This window comes from Pomacea canaliculata, linkage group LG13 (assembly GCF_003073045.1).
Source record: "Pomacea canaliculata isolate SZHN2017 linkage group LG13, ASM307304v1, whole genome shotgun sequence".
Lineage (NCBI taxonomy): Eukaryota > Metazoa > Mollusca > Gastropoda > Architaenioglossa > Ampullariidae > Pomacea > Pomacea canaliculata.
Genome location: NC_037602.1, coordinates 23,394,117 through 23,410,812, shown reverse-complemented (window position 1 = coordinate 23,410,812; position 16,696 = coordinate 23,394,117). Strand labels below are relative to the sequence as shown.

General features: G+C 42.6%; 1 protein-coding gene and 1 long non-coding RNA gene across 4 annotated transcripts; one reads left to right on the top strand and one right to left on the bottom strand.

Annotated features, from left to right (window-relative positions):
• Positions 1 to 413: 413 nt before the first annotated feature.
• LOC112554707 lies at positions 414 to 6,814 on the bottom strand. 3 transcript variants are annotated; one of them, XM_025222678.1, is made up of 13 exons: positions 6,713 to 6,801; positions 6,163 to 6,257; positions 4,690 to 5,597; positions 4,194 to 4,320; positions 3,516 to 3,740; positions 3,123 to 3,238; positions 2,571 to 2,691; positions 2,109 to 2,224; positions 1,801 to 1,966; positions 1,448 to 1,644; positions 1,098 to 1,249; positions 850 to 913; positions 414 to 722 (listed from the first exon to the last, which is right to left on the bottom strand). In XM_025222678.1, exons 4-13 carry the CDS (start codon positions 4,210 to 4,212, stop codon positions 576 to 578), a joined length of 1,323 nt encoding a protein of 440 aa, XP_025078463.1. In that variant the 5' UTR covers positions 4,213 to 4,320; positions 4,690 to 5,597; positions 6,163 to 6,257; positions 6,713 to 6,801; the 3' UTR covers positions 414 to 575. The 3 variants fall into 3 exon arrangements, with proteins under 3 accessions (XP_025078463.1, XP_025078461.1, XP_025078462.1); XM_025222676.1 differs by having other exon boundaries at positions 4,925 to 5,597; XM_025222677.1 differs by lacking the exon at positions 6,163 to 6,257 and having other exon boundaries at positions 4,925 to 5,582; positions 6,713 to 6,814.
• Positions 6,815 to 8,564: 1,750 nt separating this feature from the next.
• Positions 8,565 to 10,977, top strand: LOC112554550. Its single transcript, XR_003097258.1, has 4 exons — positions 8,565 to 8,977; positions 9,406 to 9,510; positions 9,820 to 9,954; positions 10,551 to 10,977. It is a non-coding gene; the product is annotated as an uncharacterized LOC112554550 (long non-coding RNA).
• Positions 10,978 to 16,696: the final 5,719 nt, after the last annotated feature.

Below are 16,696 nucleotides of genomic sequence, written 5' to 3'. Positions count from 1 at the left end.
AAAAGTTTAAACAAGTGAGTCTTAAGATTTTTCTTGAAAGATCCAATACTATCAGACTCCTTGGTCGAGAGGGAAAGCGAGTTCCACAAAAGCGGGGCTACATTGGAGAAGGATCTGAAACCCGCAGTCTTCTTATTAGTATTCCCTGACTGAACACTCGGTCGTTCAAGTCTGAAGTGTGCTGCTGAACGAAGGTTCCGCTGGGGTTGGTAACAGCGAATGAGTTCTTGCAGATAGACAGGCGCAAGGTCGTGAAGACAGCCATATGTTAAGGTTAACAATTTTTGTGGCTCAATTCGCTTCTCCACAGGAAGCCAATGCAGGTCACGAAGTACAGGAGTAAGAGGAGCGGCAGTGTGTCAGTTGTTTTCCGTCCCTGCAACTCTCCAGCCGTATTCTGCCTCGCTGTAGCCTCGACAACTCGCTCTTTGAAATCCCCCAGAGGCAGCTGTTGGCATAGTCTAATGTAGAACCGATGAGGGACACAATTCAGAGACGAACTGTAGACAAAAATACATTTTTGGGGGAAAATGAGTACAAATGTTACCTAAGTGTCTATCAAACACTTCCTGACTTTATGAAAGGATTACATCCTTGTGTCCCTGTGAAGTACAGCAAACAGTCACGTGGGCAGCTTGATCCACAGCATCACTAAAGTGCAAGAGGTCGAAGCTGCTCAGTTCAAAGTCTTGTTTCAGAAAATTGAAGAAGAACTCTGGCACCTGAGGCAAACACGTACAGTAAGAACATTTAGGCGAAATAAGCAGTGTAAGTTTTTCTCGCGAAGTTTATTTGGTGATAATTTTGATATCCACTAATCCACAAAATCTTTGAAGAAACAGATGTTACCTCTCTTCTGAGTTTCTGTAAACACACAAGGTTTTCTCCGCTTAGGTTCTGCAAATGTTGACATCTGCAAAAACATATGACTTAATGAACTCCTAATGCGTACTCTTAACATACAACACTCATTGTAGATATTGTCTGTCTATATTTTACAACTGTCAAAACTCCCAAAGTTTACGTCTTGAGATCAGGAAGCTTTGAATATACAGACTTGACGATGTCACAGTGCACTTGTAGTCACGTGCTCTCACCCTTGCAGTCGATGAGATTGGAGCCATTGAGCCACTTCAGAAGGTGACCATTGACCTACGCCTCTTTGGCTTGATGATGTTTTTGCTTTCACAGGAATCGAGGGTGCCATGAGAATACTTGAATTTTCACAAACCACAGGACCGTCAACGACCTGCACATCATTAAACAGTTTGCTCATATTGCGCATACTTTTGCACTTTTTTCAACTTGAAATGAATGAGTTTGTGTATGAATAGACGTATGGGTGAGTTAAAAGCAGAAAAGCTTTGCTCTTTTGCCTAAATTTCAGGGTTTTGAAGCAAACATACAGAGGTTAGCTTATCGCTGCACCCACCTATCGAGGTCTTACCTCCAGTCCTGGGTCCCGCCCACGACCTCCAAGCTCTGCGAGTAACTTTTGTATCTGCTCCTCAAATGAATATTTGCCACTGAAGTCGATGTAAAGTTTGGAACCCTTCAAAATTCCCAGCCATCCATCAGGCTTGTAGCCCTTTTGCATTAGAAGAGGAATCATCACCTTCCCCTTGTCAAACGCGTACTCTGCTTCTGGACACAACAGTAAACAGTTGCTATAGATAAACACAGGCAAATGTCTACCGGTAAGGGAAGTAATTGAAGATGTTGCAAAGCAGTAAGGGAGGTCATTGAAGATGTGACAAAGTGGTAAGGGAGGTAATTGCAGGTGTGACAAGCAGCACTGACCGAGCCGGCAGTTGGCGCTGTCCTTGTAGTGCTCAGACATACACAACAGTACAGCATCGGCGTCCTCCACGGCCTTGGCCATTGCCTCCAGGGTGGAGCTGTGCCCCCCTATACTGTCGACATCCATCCACACTCTGTACTGTCTTTGTCGCAAATACCTGCACACCTAGACACGACGAACAAGTGACGTGGACAACAGTTGAATATCTTAAAATAAAATATAAAATGTTACGCTTTGTCAGTTATGCTTTATGATAAATAAATACATTGAAATCATATTTTAAGTTTTCATTTTTATTTTTAGGCACCTTTTTGAGAATATCTCGGCTGAAGTGCTGATAACTTATCATGACATGACCAGGTCTTTGCCTGTCGCCTGAAGTCGTCTGTTGTGTGAACTCTAGCAATGTCAAATCTTCCGAGCCTGTAATAGAGAGCAGGACTTGTAGTTTTAAAGTGAGGCATATCGCATTTCTAACGAAGTCTTGAGTAAGATTATGCGAACATTATTTGTAGGTTTTACACTTTTCTCTGAAAGCATGTCTACATTGTTACTTCTTTAATTACAAACAACAAACTAAAAGTAATCGATAACGAGAGCTAAAATCAGGCACCATGGTGACGGCATTTATTATTATCAAATGGTAGAGTCATTGTTGTAGAACAAGCATACTATTCAGAAGTGGTCGAGTCATGTTGAGCACAAACTGTTTTTAGTCATTATAAGTACAAACAAACTAATGTGACCAACTGAAGACACGTGGGCTTACTCTTGGTGATAGAGTCAATGTTGAGTACAAACAAAATGCCGCGGGCACATGTGGACATCTCGGAGTCTGCAGGCCAATCGTTCTTCGCGCCGTGAACAAGCTTCATCAGCTCGCCATCCTCCTGAGAGAAGCAAAGAAATTCAGCAATTTTTTCCCGCTGTTGACGTAGCTAAATACCTTCTTCGTGAAGACCAGACTCAGCCAGACAGAGCAGCAGCAGATAGAAAAAAGCTCATCTCAAATAAACAGCGGAAACAACAGAACAAAACTGAAATGAAGCAAGACGGAAGCATGAACACTAAGGTAGCTTCAATGAAAACACGTTGAATGACAATCGAGAAGAAATGTCTCGTTACTAGGAATCAGTATCATAATTAAATGTCCTTTCTGTCAAATATATCTTGGTCAAATAGACAAAATGAACGTGTCAGGAGTTTTACTTGGAACAGGGAGAGTTGCAAATTTACCTGTGTTTTTTTTAATAGTATGAGTTATATAAATTATAGGCTTTGATAAGCTTTGAGAGGACTAGACAATAGTAACGGTAGAAACCTTGATCTTGGTTTTGTTCTCTTCGGCAAATGCAAGCTGCCAGGTCGTTTTCATGGCCAACAGCTTTTCATTGTCGTTTCCGTCTTTGATGACGGGCTTGAGGTACCGCAAGGCGTCTACATAGACAAAATAGGGAAACCAGAAGCTACATAGATAAACAAGTTCACACAACAATCAGGTCTTCATGGAAACACAAGGGCAGACAACGTACGACGAGTAAAACATCAAGTTTCCTAAAGTTATTCTATATGTTAAATAGTGTTTCACATATTTTTGATTATATACTTGATAATGCCATTATTGTAAGTACTATTTTAAAAGAAATTAAAAAAAAAATTTCCTTCGATAATGTTCTCTTTCTAATTGTGAGTAGTTTATAAATCAGTAGGATACCCATTTCTACTAGCAACTTTTTGTTGTCCTCGTTCTTAGCCAGATTCATGACTCCCTGGAGCAGCTCGTGCAGATGCCAGTTCTGGAAGATGTGGAGCTTAGAGCCTGAGGCCCCGCCTATTCCCTCCAAGAGGAAAAGCATCTCGTCACAATTAGCAAGCACACTGTTGTTGTCATCTTCATCCATAATGTAAGACAGCGTTAGAAGGATGACCAGCTTCATTTCTGTCAAACAAGAGTGAGACAACAACAGTCACTGGAGAAATGGAGACGAGTGTAAGCAAAAGCAAATTCTAGTAAAGCGGAGCAGAAGAGGCAAGTCCAAATACAGAATTATTACCGTGGCACGGACTGCACGCCTACCAATATATCCATAGCGTTTTCATTTTGCTTGTTTATTTTTATTTTATTTACATTCTCCAGATATTATTAATACATGTAGGAAGTGGACTATATCTTTGAGTATATGTTTGATTACTCTTATCTTTTCTATGTATTCAACAAGTGGATTTTCAACATATGTATTTTAATTTATACTCTAACATACGTGTAACAGTGGATGGTGGGTTAGCAGTTTTGCTTTTCTCTGGATTTATGTGTACTAACACAAGCTGATAGCTGTTATGTATACTAAAACAAACTCCTATCTGTTTATGTGTACTAACACAAGCTTCGTACCTGTGTCCGCTCCATGCATATAACGGGACAGAACTCTGACGGTGTCCAGGTCGCGCAGGTGCTGGCGGAGGTGAGGGTTCTTGGCGCAGTTGTGCAAGATGCACAAAGTGAAGCGAGTTGTGTTTCCCTGCATCAGTTTATACAAGTCCTCAGTGACAAACACACATGGCCGTCTATGTCTCTATCCCTGCATTGTGTGTGCTGTAGTGTGTTATTTGTTTGCATATCATACACAATATAGATAGTAGCTAAAGTTGTAAAGCATATAATGTATACGCAATATAAAGAGCAAATGATAAATGTGAGATCACCCCAAGAATTATTTTTGATCAGGTATTACATAAATATTTACAGAGTGCAGTGATATGATGAAAAGGCAAGCAAGGACAAAGATCCTACACCAAGAGGAAGACTATGAGATAAAGACACAATCACAATGTGTGTGCGTTCGTACATGCGTTCGTGTATTCGCTAAGATGGTCCTAAGTTGTCTTACCAAATATGATGTCTCAGGCGTTTTGCAAGGAACTGTACTAAATATTCCAGTAACCTTGCTTCAGCAAGCCGGCTGCAATATAACAAACTGCTGTCTGTAATGCCCAACCACAGGTTCAGGAGGTCATCTATGAGTGCTTGAGAACTCTCATCCAGGGACTGTGTACTTTGTCTCTCAAATTCTTTGACTGAACTACACTCCTCTAAGTGCAGGGTTGTCATTTCCTGCTCTTCACCTCTTTCTTCTGTTTCCGACTCGATTCCATCTTCAGTTATCTCTGATTTCCGATGCTTCTTGTTTCTTCTTTTTCCTCTCCTTTCTCTCTTTGACTTTCGTGTTTCCTTTACATCTTTAGAATCTTCAGCCACGGTGTCGTCCAAGTTCGAGCTGTTTCTGTTCAAACGCTGACTTCCAGCAACTGTCGAGTTGTTGTGCGTGTTCACAGTTTGATCCTGTATGTTCATAATATTTTTATAGATGTTCACCGTCCGATCAGCCCCTCCAATCAGAGCGAAGAAGTCGCCGCAGCTGCTCATCCAGCTGAATATCTTGACATCGTCGCCATAAGGAGTGAAGAGAGGACTGATGTTTCGCAAGCCGGCGACGATGGTCTCTCTGTCTTCCTTGGAGATGCTGTCCATCGCATCGAGCAGAACCCGGAACGAGTCGAGAATGTCGTCGTGTGTTTCTACCACAGAAATGGCTTTGGAGATGTCGGACTGCCGGACTCCACTCATCTCACACAACCGTCGCTTCAGCCGGGACTTCTCAGCATCCTGCACCGAGTGACCGGACTCTTGCCGGAGCGTGATGCTGATGACCGAGCTTGACCTGCCCTGAGGTGACACTGCGCTGTGCGCTGACCCCATGAGAGGTTCCTTCCGGTGTTTAATCTGTGGATGAAAACGCTAAAAAAAAATTCGGCACTGTTAATCTCATTTCATCCGTTGTATAATCTAGAATAGTTAGGAGCAATATATAAGAGTGATTGAAATATAATCCACGAAATAAGATTATCAGAATTCTCAAAATCTTGCACGCAGCCTAATCTTAACAAGGGACGGTACTTGTGTTCTGTACGATTGATTTCAAATCTTTGTTGTCTCCCTTTATCCCCAATAGTCGTCTCCTGCACATCCCATGTTTGACGATTAGGGGAATGAACATATGAGTTACTGTCAAAATAAAGCGTAATAACTAATTAATGTTTTCATACGGTCATATCAAACTGGGACAGGTACCCGTTCATTTTCCCACCCAGGAGCTGCTTGTGACATGATATGAATAGTCAACGCAGTGCAGGCGCTTAGGCGAGCTCTCCGATCAAAAAAAAAAAAGAAAAGAGCGAGTGAAAAGCTTCCATTGACAACGCAGACGCGCTGAATCAACAAAGTTGACTCTGGTTTGTTTTCACTCACATATATAACCACTATGTCTGGTATGTTCACAAAACAACAAAGAAACAATACGAACTTTTTGTGAGGGGTGGATACACCCGACTGGTCACCGCGCAGTGCCGCCGGTTCGTCTCCAAACAGCTAAAGGTGCATGAGCCATGTTGCTGGGGGCTGTTGGCATACAGGTGACAACAAGACAGTCTACACTCCTAGAACAGGTTAAACTGACTACACAGGACACACACTGAGATAGACTGTGGGTAATACTAGGGGTAGTCCTGCTTCGTGCACGTCTACATGGTTATCAAACATGGTTTTTTATTTCTTGCTTGTCCTATTAGGCATTAACTGTGACCAATCTGTTAACATAGGCCACGACATCGTGTGAAACAGACTGAGAAAATTAACGGTTTAATGAGGTTTCTCGGGTGCATGCAGACGTGTGTGCGATGTGTGTGTGTAATCTAGATGGAGAGAGAGACTGTAAACACAGCTGTCTACAATATTTGTAGCCATGTCTACCATATTTATGAACTCTAAACACAACTCTCCCTCTCTGTGAACATGAATACTATTTATCTGTGAGTATATTTGTATCAAATGTACTACTTCACTCTCCCACTCACCTGAGGAGGCCGCCAGGTAGTTCACTGTAGTGGCATGGTGTGCAAACTGTCAGTGGCGACGAGGTGTCATGTGCCGCGGCAACATGTCATGGCAGGTTTTGTTGTGGTAATAATGCCACTCCACTCAGTCAACACAAACAGACCTACACGTGACACTCCACGGCGAGGCCGCTAACCTCGATCATGTAGAAAAGTCGTTTTCCTTGCAACAGAAATTTTATAATAAAATCTGTCACCTTCAAATAATATTTTTTTAAATCTTTTTCTGCATCGCGGGATAGTTAATTTCAGGATATATATATATCTTTATAGCGAGAAAGAGAGATTTGAATATCTATACTTAGATTGCTAGCACTTTCAAATTCTGTTACTGTAGTAACAGCAAGAGATCAACGGTTTATTGTTCTCTCACATATTGTCTTCAAGACTAGCGGATCCCCAACCCTCCCCTCCCTTTTCATGGAAACCAGCAACGTCGCTGGTTTGTTTGTTTGTTTTTTTTTTTTTTTGTTTTGTTGTTGTTGTTGTTTTCTTTTGTTTTGTTGTTTTTTGTTGTTGTTTATTTTGTGTTTTTTTTTTGGGGGGGGTTGTAACTTAATAAACCTAACAGTGACAACAATGGCCTCTGCCTTCCATTCCTTTATTTCTTCTCTCGCCAACTGGCTGCTAATCATCAACCCTCTGACCCTGTGTGTACTGCAATTAACAGACAGAAAACAAAGAAAAATCCAATTTACGAATCATTGAGGGCGCGGATGACTGATGTCTTCAGTGTAAGCTTGGCTTAAAATTTACTCTTTTATTATTTGATTTTGTCTCTGTAACTGGAGGAAGCCAAAATAGGAACTAACCAAACAAACAATCAGAATAGCAAGGAACAAAACAAAACAAGAAGCAAATGGGATGACATTGTGCGACCCAGTCTTGCTACACCAACACTGTGTAGGAGCATCCAAAGTGTATCAGGAGCCTGGTGTATGAGGAGGGTACACGTCCTCGGGTAGATTCTGACATTCAGATATTAAAATTTAGACCCGCCATTTCGTGGTAATAAAATGATGTTATCAAGATTTTGCGAATATGTCAAAAGGCAGTCGTATGAAGGAAAGTTCTTCGCTTGGCAGCATTTATTTCTTCTTCTTATAATTTACACTCTTCTGTTTAGAGAAGTGGTCTGGAATACCTTAGATGCTTAACTCAAGCTCTCTGTTTGCGTCTCAAGGCAGTGTACACAAATAAAGACAAAATAACCATGCTATCCCACAATTCATAATAAGAGTAATAAAGCAAGTTTACAAAGCAACAAAGAAACACTCGGCAACCTTACGTGTGACGGTTGTGTAGAAGCTCTCAAACGTTGAACAAATCTGTGTTACCACTAGTGTGGCACCCCCACGCTTCCCCACGCTTAGATGTATCAACACCTCGGATGCCAAGCTTCACAAAAAAAGGGAAGAAGAAATTTAAGCTGTCGCCAGATGGCGGTCCGCAAGGGCCCGTCCCCTTGCATAAACCCTACTTTTTATGCAACCGATGAGGAGGAGTTATTAATAGCATGGTTTTTTGTTGTTGTTGTTGTGGGCAGGGTCTGCCGGGGCAGAGACATATGTGTACGGACATGATATAAAAGACAGGAGACCTGACCATTGTATGCAAGACAGAAGACAGAAGCCCAGTCCATTGCAATGCGTCTACGAGTGAGATACACTTTTTTTCTTCTTTCCGCGGGCACTATTACTTCCATTTCGCTCTTTTTCTCAACTCATCGCAAATCGCCTTTCAGCTCGACACGTACACAAATGAGAGCAGGTATGATGAAGTCGTCGATGTTAGTACACGCGGAAAAAGCCCGTTGTACATCGTCAACAGCAACTCGACTTACGGAGCGCCGTTAGACTTGATGCCATTTCTTCTGCGCAAGCTGGCGTCTGCACTTCCGGTCACGGTAAGAGCTGATGAGTTTCGAAAAAATCCGAAGGCACAGACCGGCAACCCCTTGATTGACACTTATGGCGAGAACGACCCAACACTGTCATGAGAGGGAGGAAAGGGCATCACTAAAAGTGAGTCCTACTTGTCCGCCGCACGGTGTGATGATGTTGGTTTGGCTGATGGTCACGTGATGTGCAGGCGGTGGACGAGGGCGACCTGAGTGAGAGGAAGGCGCTGAGGGACCGGCTGGGATGTCGCAACTTCACCTGGTACCTGGACAACGTGTGGCCGGAACTGAGTGTCTACGACCGTGACGTCACGGCCTGGGGCTCGGTGAGCAAACCTTGTTGAGAATATCATTGCTTTGATAAAGGTGAAGTCACTCCTGGGTTCTAAGTCCAAGTCGGCTTTTCTGTGCTTAGTGAGACAAGAGTGCACATTTTTTTGTGTGTCACCTGGGATTAATTACGTTTCTACTATGTTACCTGATGTTTACCACTATTTATCTTTGACCAGTATTTAATTAAAACTGTTTAAATATCTCCAAGAATGCCATTATGTTGTAGATAATCCATTCTATGATTGGAGTTAAGATATGTCATGAGAAAAAGTTTTCAAATGGTTTTTAAATTTATAAAGTCTGTTATATACCAACCGATTAAATATCAGATTTTATTTGTGTGGAAAGGGAGTTCTCGACAATACTTTTATTGAATGTTTGTACTAGATTATTAGAGCTTTCCTGATATCTTCTTCCACAGCTCGTGCACAATGTCAGTGCTCAGTGTCTCGACAACCACAACTACCTCTTCCAGGCTCCAGCCGACCTCTTTGTGTACCCCTGCCACTACAAGCTGGCCACACAGGTCCCAACACAAACATTGTTAATGGGAAGAAAAACCAGTCTTTGATGATCTGGAGATAAAATCACATTCCTAATCTCAAGAAACAGTTTTAGAGAACACAAAAAAAAAAAAAATCCTAGGCAGTTATTTAACAAAAATATTCAATAATGATCAGATACGGGCAAAGAAAATAGAGATGACAAGAAAGATGTTTTTCAACTAGTTCTCTCAAGAGATCAGTTGTGTGGGCTGAGGTGATTGCGATTGTTTTGTAAAGGAAAGAAATACGAATGGCTTATTATCTGTGTAATAAAAACGACTTACTTGCAGGGATTTTCTCTGACTAGAGACGGTCTGTTGCGCACGACCCTGCAGTGTGTGGTGGTCAAAGACAGGGTGGACGGAGGGCGCCCCAAGCTGGAGGACTGCATCATTGGACCTCGTGATAAGTGGACTCATTCCAAGGTACAGACACTCAGTCCCGTAACTTTGTGTTTCTCTTGATGTAAAAAACATGTTCTCATTATTCACTATGCCAGTTCTGAATATCTACTTCATCTTCGTCCTTGAGTGAAGGTAAACTGAATAATTTCACAGTTCTACTTGTGTGTTCGCGCGCGATCATGTGTGTCTATTTTTCTTTTCTTTTTTTCTTCTGTCGCAAAAAGAAATATTCATTGAAAAATGTTATTTACTTATGGTGCTATTATCAAGAATAGATACTGCATCGACCATATGGTTGTTAAGCGAATTGTGTTGTCATTGAAAGGAGAGTAGTACCTTGTGGAGCTGTTACTAAAATGAATGCTGGGAAGAATTTACCAGTGTAACCGAGTGGTGGTGAGGTTAGTGGTTTGAGTGAGCAGCTTTCTCCTACACACTCAGATGCTAGACGAAGACCAGCCAGTGACTCCCTTTATGATGTCACCGAGCCTCTATGGGCATGTTTTATTTGACGATTCCTTGACTTACACACCAACATCTTTTCTCGTGGCCTGGCTTTGCTTAATCGGCGAGTTGTTTCCCTTGTGGCGTGTTTTACATACGGGGATTTGTTGCAGGAGGGCGCTGTCGTGCACGTGATGTCCGGCCTGTGTCTGGATCTGGACTCAGTGGGACCTGTCATGAGGACCTGCCAGCCTCACAGTCTGTCTCAGCTCTGGCATTTCACCAAATATATAAACTAACTTATTTTATTGCCATGCTTTGTCATCGCAGCACCACAGGGAGGATGTCCCTAGCTGTCAGGTCTTAGTTTACTCCCGTTCCAATCGTTCATTCTTTCTGTGGTCATGTCGATGTGATAGACAGGTTGTAGCGAAAACTGATGTAGCTAGTGACATGGTGAGGCGCTGACATTGTAAATAATTGGTCAAGGGATATTTATATTTGCTTTCCAATTGAGTATTAATTGTAGTTATTGAAGATTATTTAAGAAAATTAATACTCAGAGTTAATCACAGAAGTAGTCGACGAACGGCACTTTTTGTAGGAAAAGTTGTCAAGTAAATAAGTAAATAGTAAAAAATAAACAAGCGAACTTTACGTTTCATGTAATGTGTGCAAGGCTAAAAATGTGCGGCTTCTTCTTTAATTTGTATGTGGATTTTGTTTTAAAGAACATTTTATTTTCTAGTCCCAGTTTTGTTTTGTTTTGTTTCTATTTCTCTCTCTCTCTTTCTCTCTCTCTCTCTGTGCACGCCTGGTTTATTTCACTGTGCATGTCATGTGACCTCCGTGGGCTGTGGTGGTGGTCGAGACGTGTGTATTGATCTGACTGAAGTCTGTCGCCCTCCATCCTCCACACCCAGCCTCCCATCCTTGGCTGCACACGGCCTGTGAGTGCGCCGCCATGATTCATGGAGATGTCTGGGCGATGGGGTCTCCACCACGCAGTCAAGCGACTGAGCATCTCCTCTCCTCCCCTTAATCGAACTCTGGTCAGCAGGGGAAACAACTTCATTCCAGAGGGCGCTACAGAGGCCGCCATTAGAACCAGCAGTACACACCAGTCACGGTACCTCCAGCATCAGTAGATGTGGTGGTGGTGGTGAAGGGTCGAGTTAACGAGGAGAAAAATGCAGGATTAGAATAAAGATGAGACTAACCCTTCTCATTTCAACTTTTATTGATTTAGCTGTCCTGTCCACATTCTACACTCATTTATTTAGTGACATCCTGTCTTGCCTGTGTGTCTATGTTACGTTAATGTATTTTGTGTTATTACAAAAGTGTCCGTGTGTCTGGATGTTGCGCTAATTTTTTGTATCATATCATCATTTTGTGTCTGTATGTTAAGCTGTGTCATTATGTCATGGCTGTCTATATTAAGGACTATCTATACTGTTGCTCGCTTTCCTTTCTTCATCGTGTAAATCCTCATAGCACATGATCTTAGAAGAGCAGGTTTCTTTGCTAGAAGCATGTAATGATATTATTTACATCGAGATGATGATAGCAGTTATTATTACCTTAATTTTATTTAGAATTTTCTGCTAAAATTAATCTTTTAACAGTAAGGTTTCGTTATTGTTGTTTTTGTTTTTGTTATTGTTATTATTGTTGTTGTTGTTGTTGTTGTTGTTGTTGTTGTTGTTGTTGTTGTTGTTGGGAGTACTTTAAAGAGATAAAATATATAATTTTACCTTTGACAAAAATTACTTATGAAATTCATCCTCTGGAGGGTGTCTAACTCTCAGCTGTTATCGCCATGCCTACATCGTTCTACTAACTCATCCTCAACTCAGATCGCGACGGCCATCCCTAGCTTCCAGCCTGCAGCTTCCTGTTCTGCGATGACACCCTGATGTAGACTGAGGGTAGTACTAGGGGTAGTCCTTCTTCGTGCGCTTCTATCTGGTTATCAAACATCGTCTTTGATTTCTTGCTTGTCCTATGAACCATTAACTGTGACCAATCTGTTAACATAGGCCACGACATTCTGTGAGGTAGACTGAGAAAATGTAACAGTTTAATGAGGTTCCTCGGGTGCATGCAGACGTGTGTGTGTGCGCGCGCGCGCGCGTGTGTGTAATCTAGATGGAGAGAGAGAAGTAACCAGTGTGTAACAGAGGTAACCTGGATATAATAACTAAAGCAATTTACAACAGTATTATAAAGCAAACCGAGCTGTAAGCACAGGTATCTACAATATTTGTAGCCATGTCTACCATACCTACGAACTGTCAACACAACTCTCCCTCTCTGTGTACATGAATACTATTTATCTGTGAGTATATTTGTATCAAATGTACTACTTCACTCTCCCACTCACCTGAGGAGGCCACCAGGTAGCTCACTGTAGTGGCATGGTGTGCAAACTGTCAGTGGCGACGAGGTGTCATGTGCCGCGGTAACATGTCATGGCAGGTTTTGTTGTGGAAATAGTGACACTCCACTCAGTCAACACAAACAGACCTACACGTGACACTCCACGGCAAGGCCGGTAACATCGATCATGTAGAAAAGTCGTTTTCCTTGCAACAGAAATTTTATAATAAAATCTGTCACCTTCAAATAATATACTTTCAATCTTTTTCTGCATCGCGGGATATTTAGATTTGAGGAGATATATATATCTCTTTAGAGAGAGAGATTTGAATATCTATACTAAAAATTGCTAGCACTTTTAAATAGTTACTGTAGTAACAGCAAGAGATCGACGGTAATTGTTCTCTCACATATTGTAACCGAGACTAGAGGATCCTCCACCCTCCCCTCCCTTTTCATGGAAACCAGCGACATCGCTGTTATTATCTAATTTAACCAACATATCAGTGACAACAATTGCCTCTGTTTTCTATTCCTTTCTTTCTTCTTCTCTCGCCAGCTGGTTGCTGGTCATCAACCCTCTGACCCTATGTGTACTGTAGCTAACAGACGGAAAACAAAGAAAAATCACATTTACTCGTATTGAAGACGTGGGCGACAGATGTCTTCAGTGTAAGTTTGATTTAAAAATTCACTCTTTTATCTGCGGACAGATGCGGGGAACGCGATCAAAAGATGGAAAAGGGTTAATAAAGGCAAGATAGAGTCACGTGACTGTGTCGGCGACCATCATCATGTCTGGCAGAGAATCAAGTCTATGGCGACCGTTAATCAGAAGACTGACCAAACTAGGAAATCAGTCAAACTCAATGACGTGAGCGATGAGGACTTGACAAATGTTTTGAATAACTTCTGTTCACGTTTTGACAACCATGATTTTTCTTACAAAGTTATGAAACTCAGACAGTCGCTTGTCTCCGATAACGACATAATCAAAATCAAAATCAAATCAAATCAAAACAGACTTTATTGTCTGCCCAGGAGGACAGAAAATTGTCTTTGCTCACATACCCATACAGACATTTAACAAACAGTTAGGAGTAAGAGTGAGGAGTAAAATAGTGTTGATTGCACCAGTCCATCAAGGCAGTGTATGTTTATCCTAACACAAACCTTGGGTGACCAAGGGCCTAAAAGCACTGCTGAACAAAAAGAAACATTTGTCATCACGGGCAGAAGCCCACGACAGAAGATTAGTACATAGAGAGGACCATGATGCTATCCGTTGGGTGGGCAGAGGCTCTACGAGCATACTAGTTAGTCCGCTTTCAGTAGTTTGCCGGTGGACCAACGAGTGTCGACGAGATGAAACAGAGGTCGAGTTAGCTCTCGCCATAAACCCGATGTGTCAGAATGCGGCTTGTGTTACATCTTGAGCTCGCTGGAGGGACTTGCCAGACGTCGAGTTATGATGCTTCCGCATGACGCAAGAGATACGCCGAGAAAGATCTTGGGTGTCCTAGTGGAGCGTACGGCGAACGGAAAGATGTCGACATCAGTGCCACAGCAACGTGATGAGGTGGTCGACGAATACACCGCGAAGCTCCAGAATTTAAGCAGGCGAGGTAGAAGCGGCGCAGAGCGTCGAAGTGGCGGCGATTGACACCATCTCGGAGGACTGCAGCCCGACCGGTCAGGGAAAGTGGACTGCCCCGTCGTCCGTAACAGGATGACAGGGAAATAAAGTGTAGCTGGCCTGACTGGAAAATGTCCGACGGCGGAGGTTGTCATTTATGGCAGTTGAGTGATGGCGTTGCTCGACACCGGCAGTGAGGTAACGACGGTCACTGACGAGTGGGCACGAGGCACATACAGGACTTACAGCTAAAAACAAACTCAGGAGTGGCGGTGGTGGACATGTTTACGGCCAGCGTCTGAGGACGTTCCTATCCTGGTGGTCAAGGACCTGGTCGATGTGGTCACAAGTGAGCGCAGGAGGCGCGTGTCGCTTCTACTAGGGAAGAACGTCCTTGATCGGATAAATGGACTCTACCGGAAGATGTGGCGCAGGCAGTAAGGCAGCCGTGCATGAAGCTTCATCTTGAGAAGACATTGTCAACAAAAGGACTGGCTAGGGCCGCTGGCAACACGCCCGTTCCAGGATGCCAATGGGTCTGACGTCCACACAGCCACTTTCCAGAGGTTAATGCAGACCACCATGCCGAACTGTTTAATTTCAGTCTTCTTCGTGTACTAGACGATCATTTGGTATACTCCAAGATAAAGGACATTCAACTGCGGGAGGCGCCATACCTTCAGGATGACGACAGTGAAGAGGAAACGCCAGGGTGGTATGCTACTCTTCCAAACCATCACCACAGAACTCTTGTGACAATGCCTGTGGTGCCAGAAGTAACAGTGTCTGTGTGTCAGATGACAGTACCAAAATGAGTCCCTATCGTGTCCGAACCGCGCAGATCGCAGCGACTTACCGCGAGACAGGCAACAAACTCGCACAAAGTGTAGGATGAAACAGTTCGTGCGACGCTATGCCATGGCAATATGAATACCATGGATATATTTTTTAGTTGCGGTGATCGGTGACACCGTAGATGACACGTACGCATTGATCAGTTTTTTATTTTGCTATTTGTTCATTTTTCTTCAACTTTACCGCGGCTGCGTCCAGAAAATGTCATTGACAAGAATGACACACGAGGTGATGGCTGACAATAGATGTCAGTAATTGCTCAAATCCGTGTGATGGAATCGTTAAAGCGGGTCAAGGTTAACAGATCGCAGGGGCTGATGGGATCTGTGGGCGTGTCTGGCACTGCTGTGCTGTGCAGTTGGGCGGAGTGTTTCAACATCTCTTTCAAGTCTCTCTGGACTATGGGTACATTCCAGCAATCTGGAAACCTTCCAGCATCGTCCCACTCCCCCAAAATATCTAATCCTAGTCAGCCGAATGATTTGCGGCCAAATGCACTAACCTCCCTCGTAATGAAAACTCTCAAGAAAATTGTCTAAAATCCCATATTAACATTTGTAGAGAGTAAATTGGACCCACTGCAATTTTCCTAAATGAAGGGGATGGGTGATATTATTCGGATACTGTTCTTACAATCACTGAGTCCCCACAAGTCTGTTGTCTATCGCCTATGTTGTTTATGATGTACACGGACAGCTGCAGAAGTAGAGAGGAAAACAGCTTCTCTCATGACACTGCATTGTTAACTGCTCTGCAGGAACATAACCAAGATCATAGTAATGCCTTAACAAATTTTGTACAGTGGTGCGACGACAATTTTCTGAAGTTAAATATAGACTAAACAAAAGAAGTAAATATAGACTTCAGGAGAATCAGAGAGGACTTTGTTGCTCCCAGTGGGATACACTGTAAATCTCTTGAAACTGTTTAATCTTTCAGGCATCTGGGAGCTATTTTTGATTGCCACCTCAAATGGAATTTGAACACCGAACACATTGTTAAACGTGGCAAACATAGAATGTACCTTCTTCGTTAGCTCAATAATTTTTTTCAGTTAGTCAGGCAATCTTAGACTGTTTCTATCCGTCGTTTATTGAGTCTTTTATCTTTTCTTTTTGTCTACTGGTTTCTCAATCTATCGGTCTATGAAAGGAATAGTCTAAAAAGTCTTGTCCACGACTGTTCTGTTATCAAACAAAGGGATGTAGTTTCTTTGTGTGATCAACAAATAGTAAGGAAAGCTTCAAGCATTGTGTCTATACCTGAACATGTACTAACGAGAGAATTTGTATTATTAAGCTCAGGTAAACGACATCCCATGCCAACATGTAAAAGTAACAGACAACAGAAATCGTTTGTGCCATGTGCTGTCCAGCTGCTGAACCTCAGATGAACTTTCGGCACAGCCAGCACCAGCTGTCAAGGATTATAGAAGTCGTCACGTCG

Coding starts and splice junctions, on each gene's coding strand:
- LOC112554707 (XM_025222677.1), bottom strand. CDS start 4,954: ATGGAATCGAGTCGGAAACAGAAGAAAGAG. Junction 3,239..3,515: donor AAAGTTGCTAGTAGAAATGG/GTATCCTACTGA, acceptor TTGTCTATGTAG/ACGCCTTGCGGTACCTCAAG. Junction 723..849: donor TACAGAAACTCAGAAGAGAG/GTAACATCTGTT, acceptor TGTTTGCCTCAG/GTGCCAGAGTTCTTCTTCAA.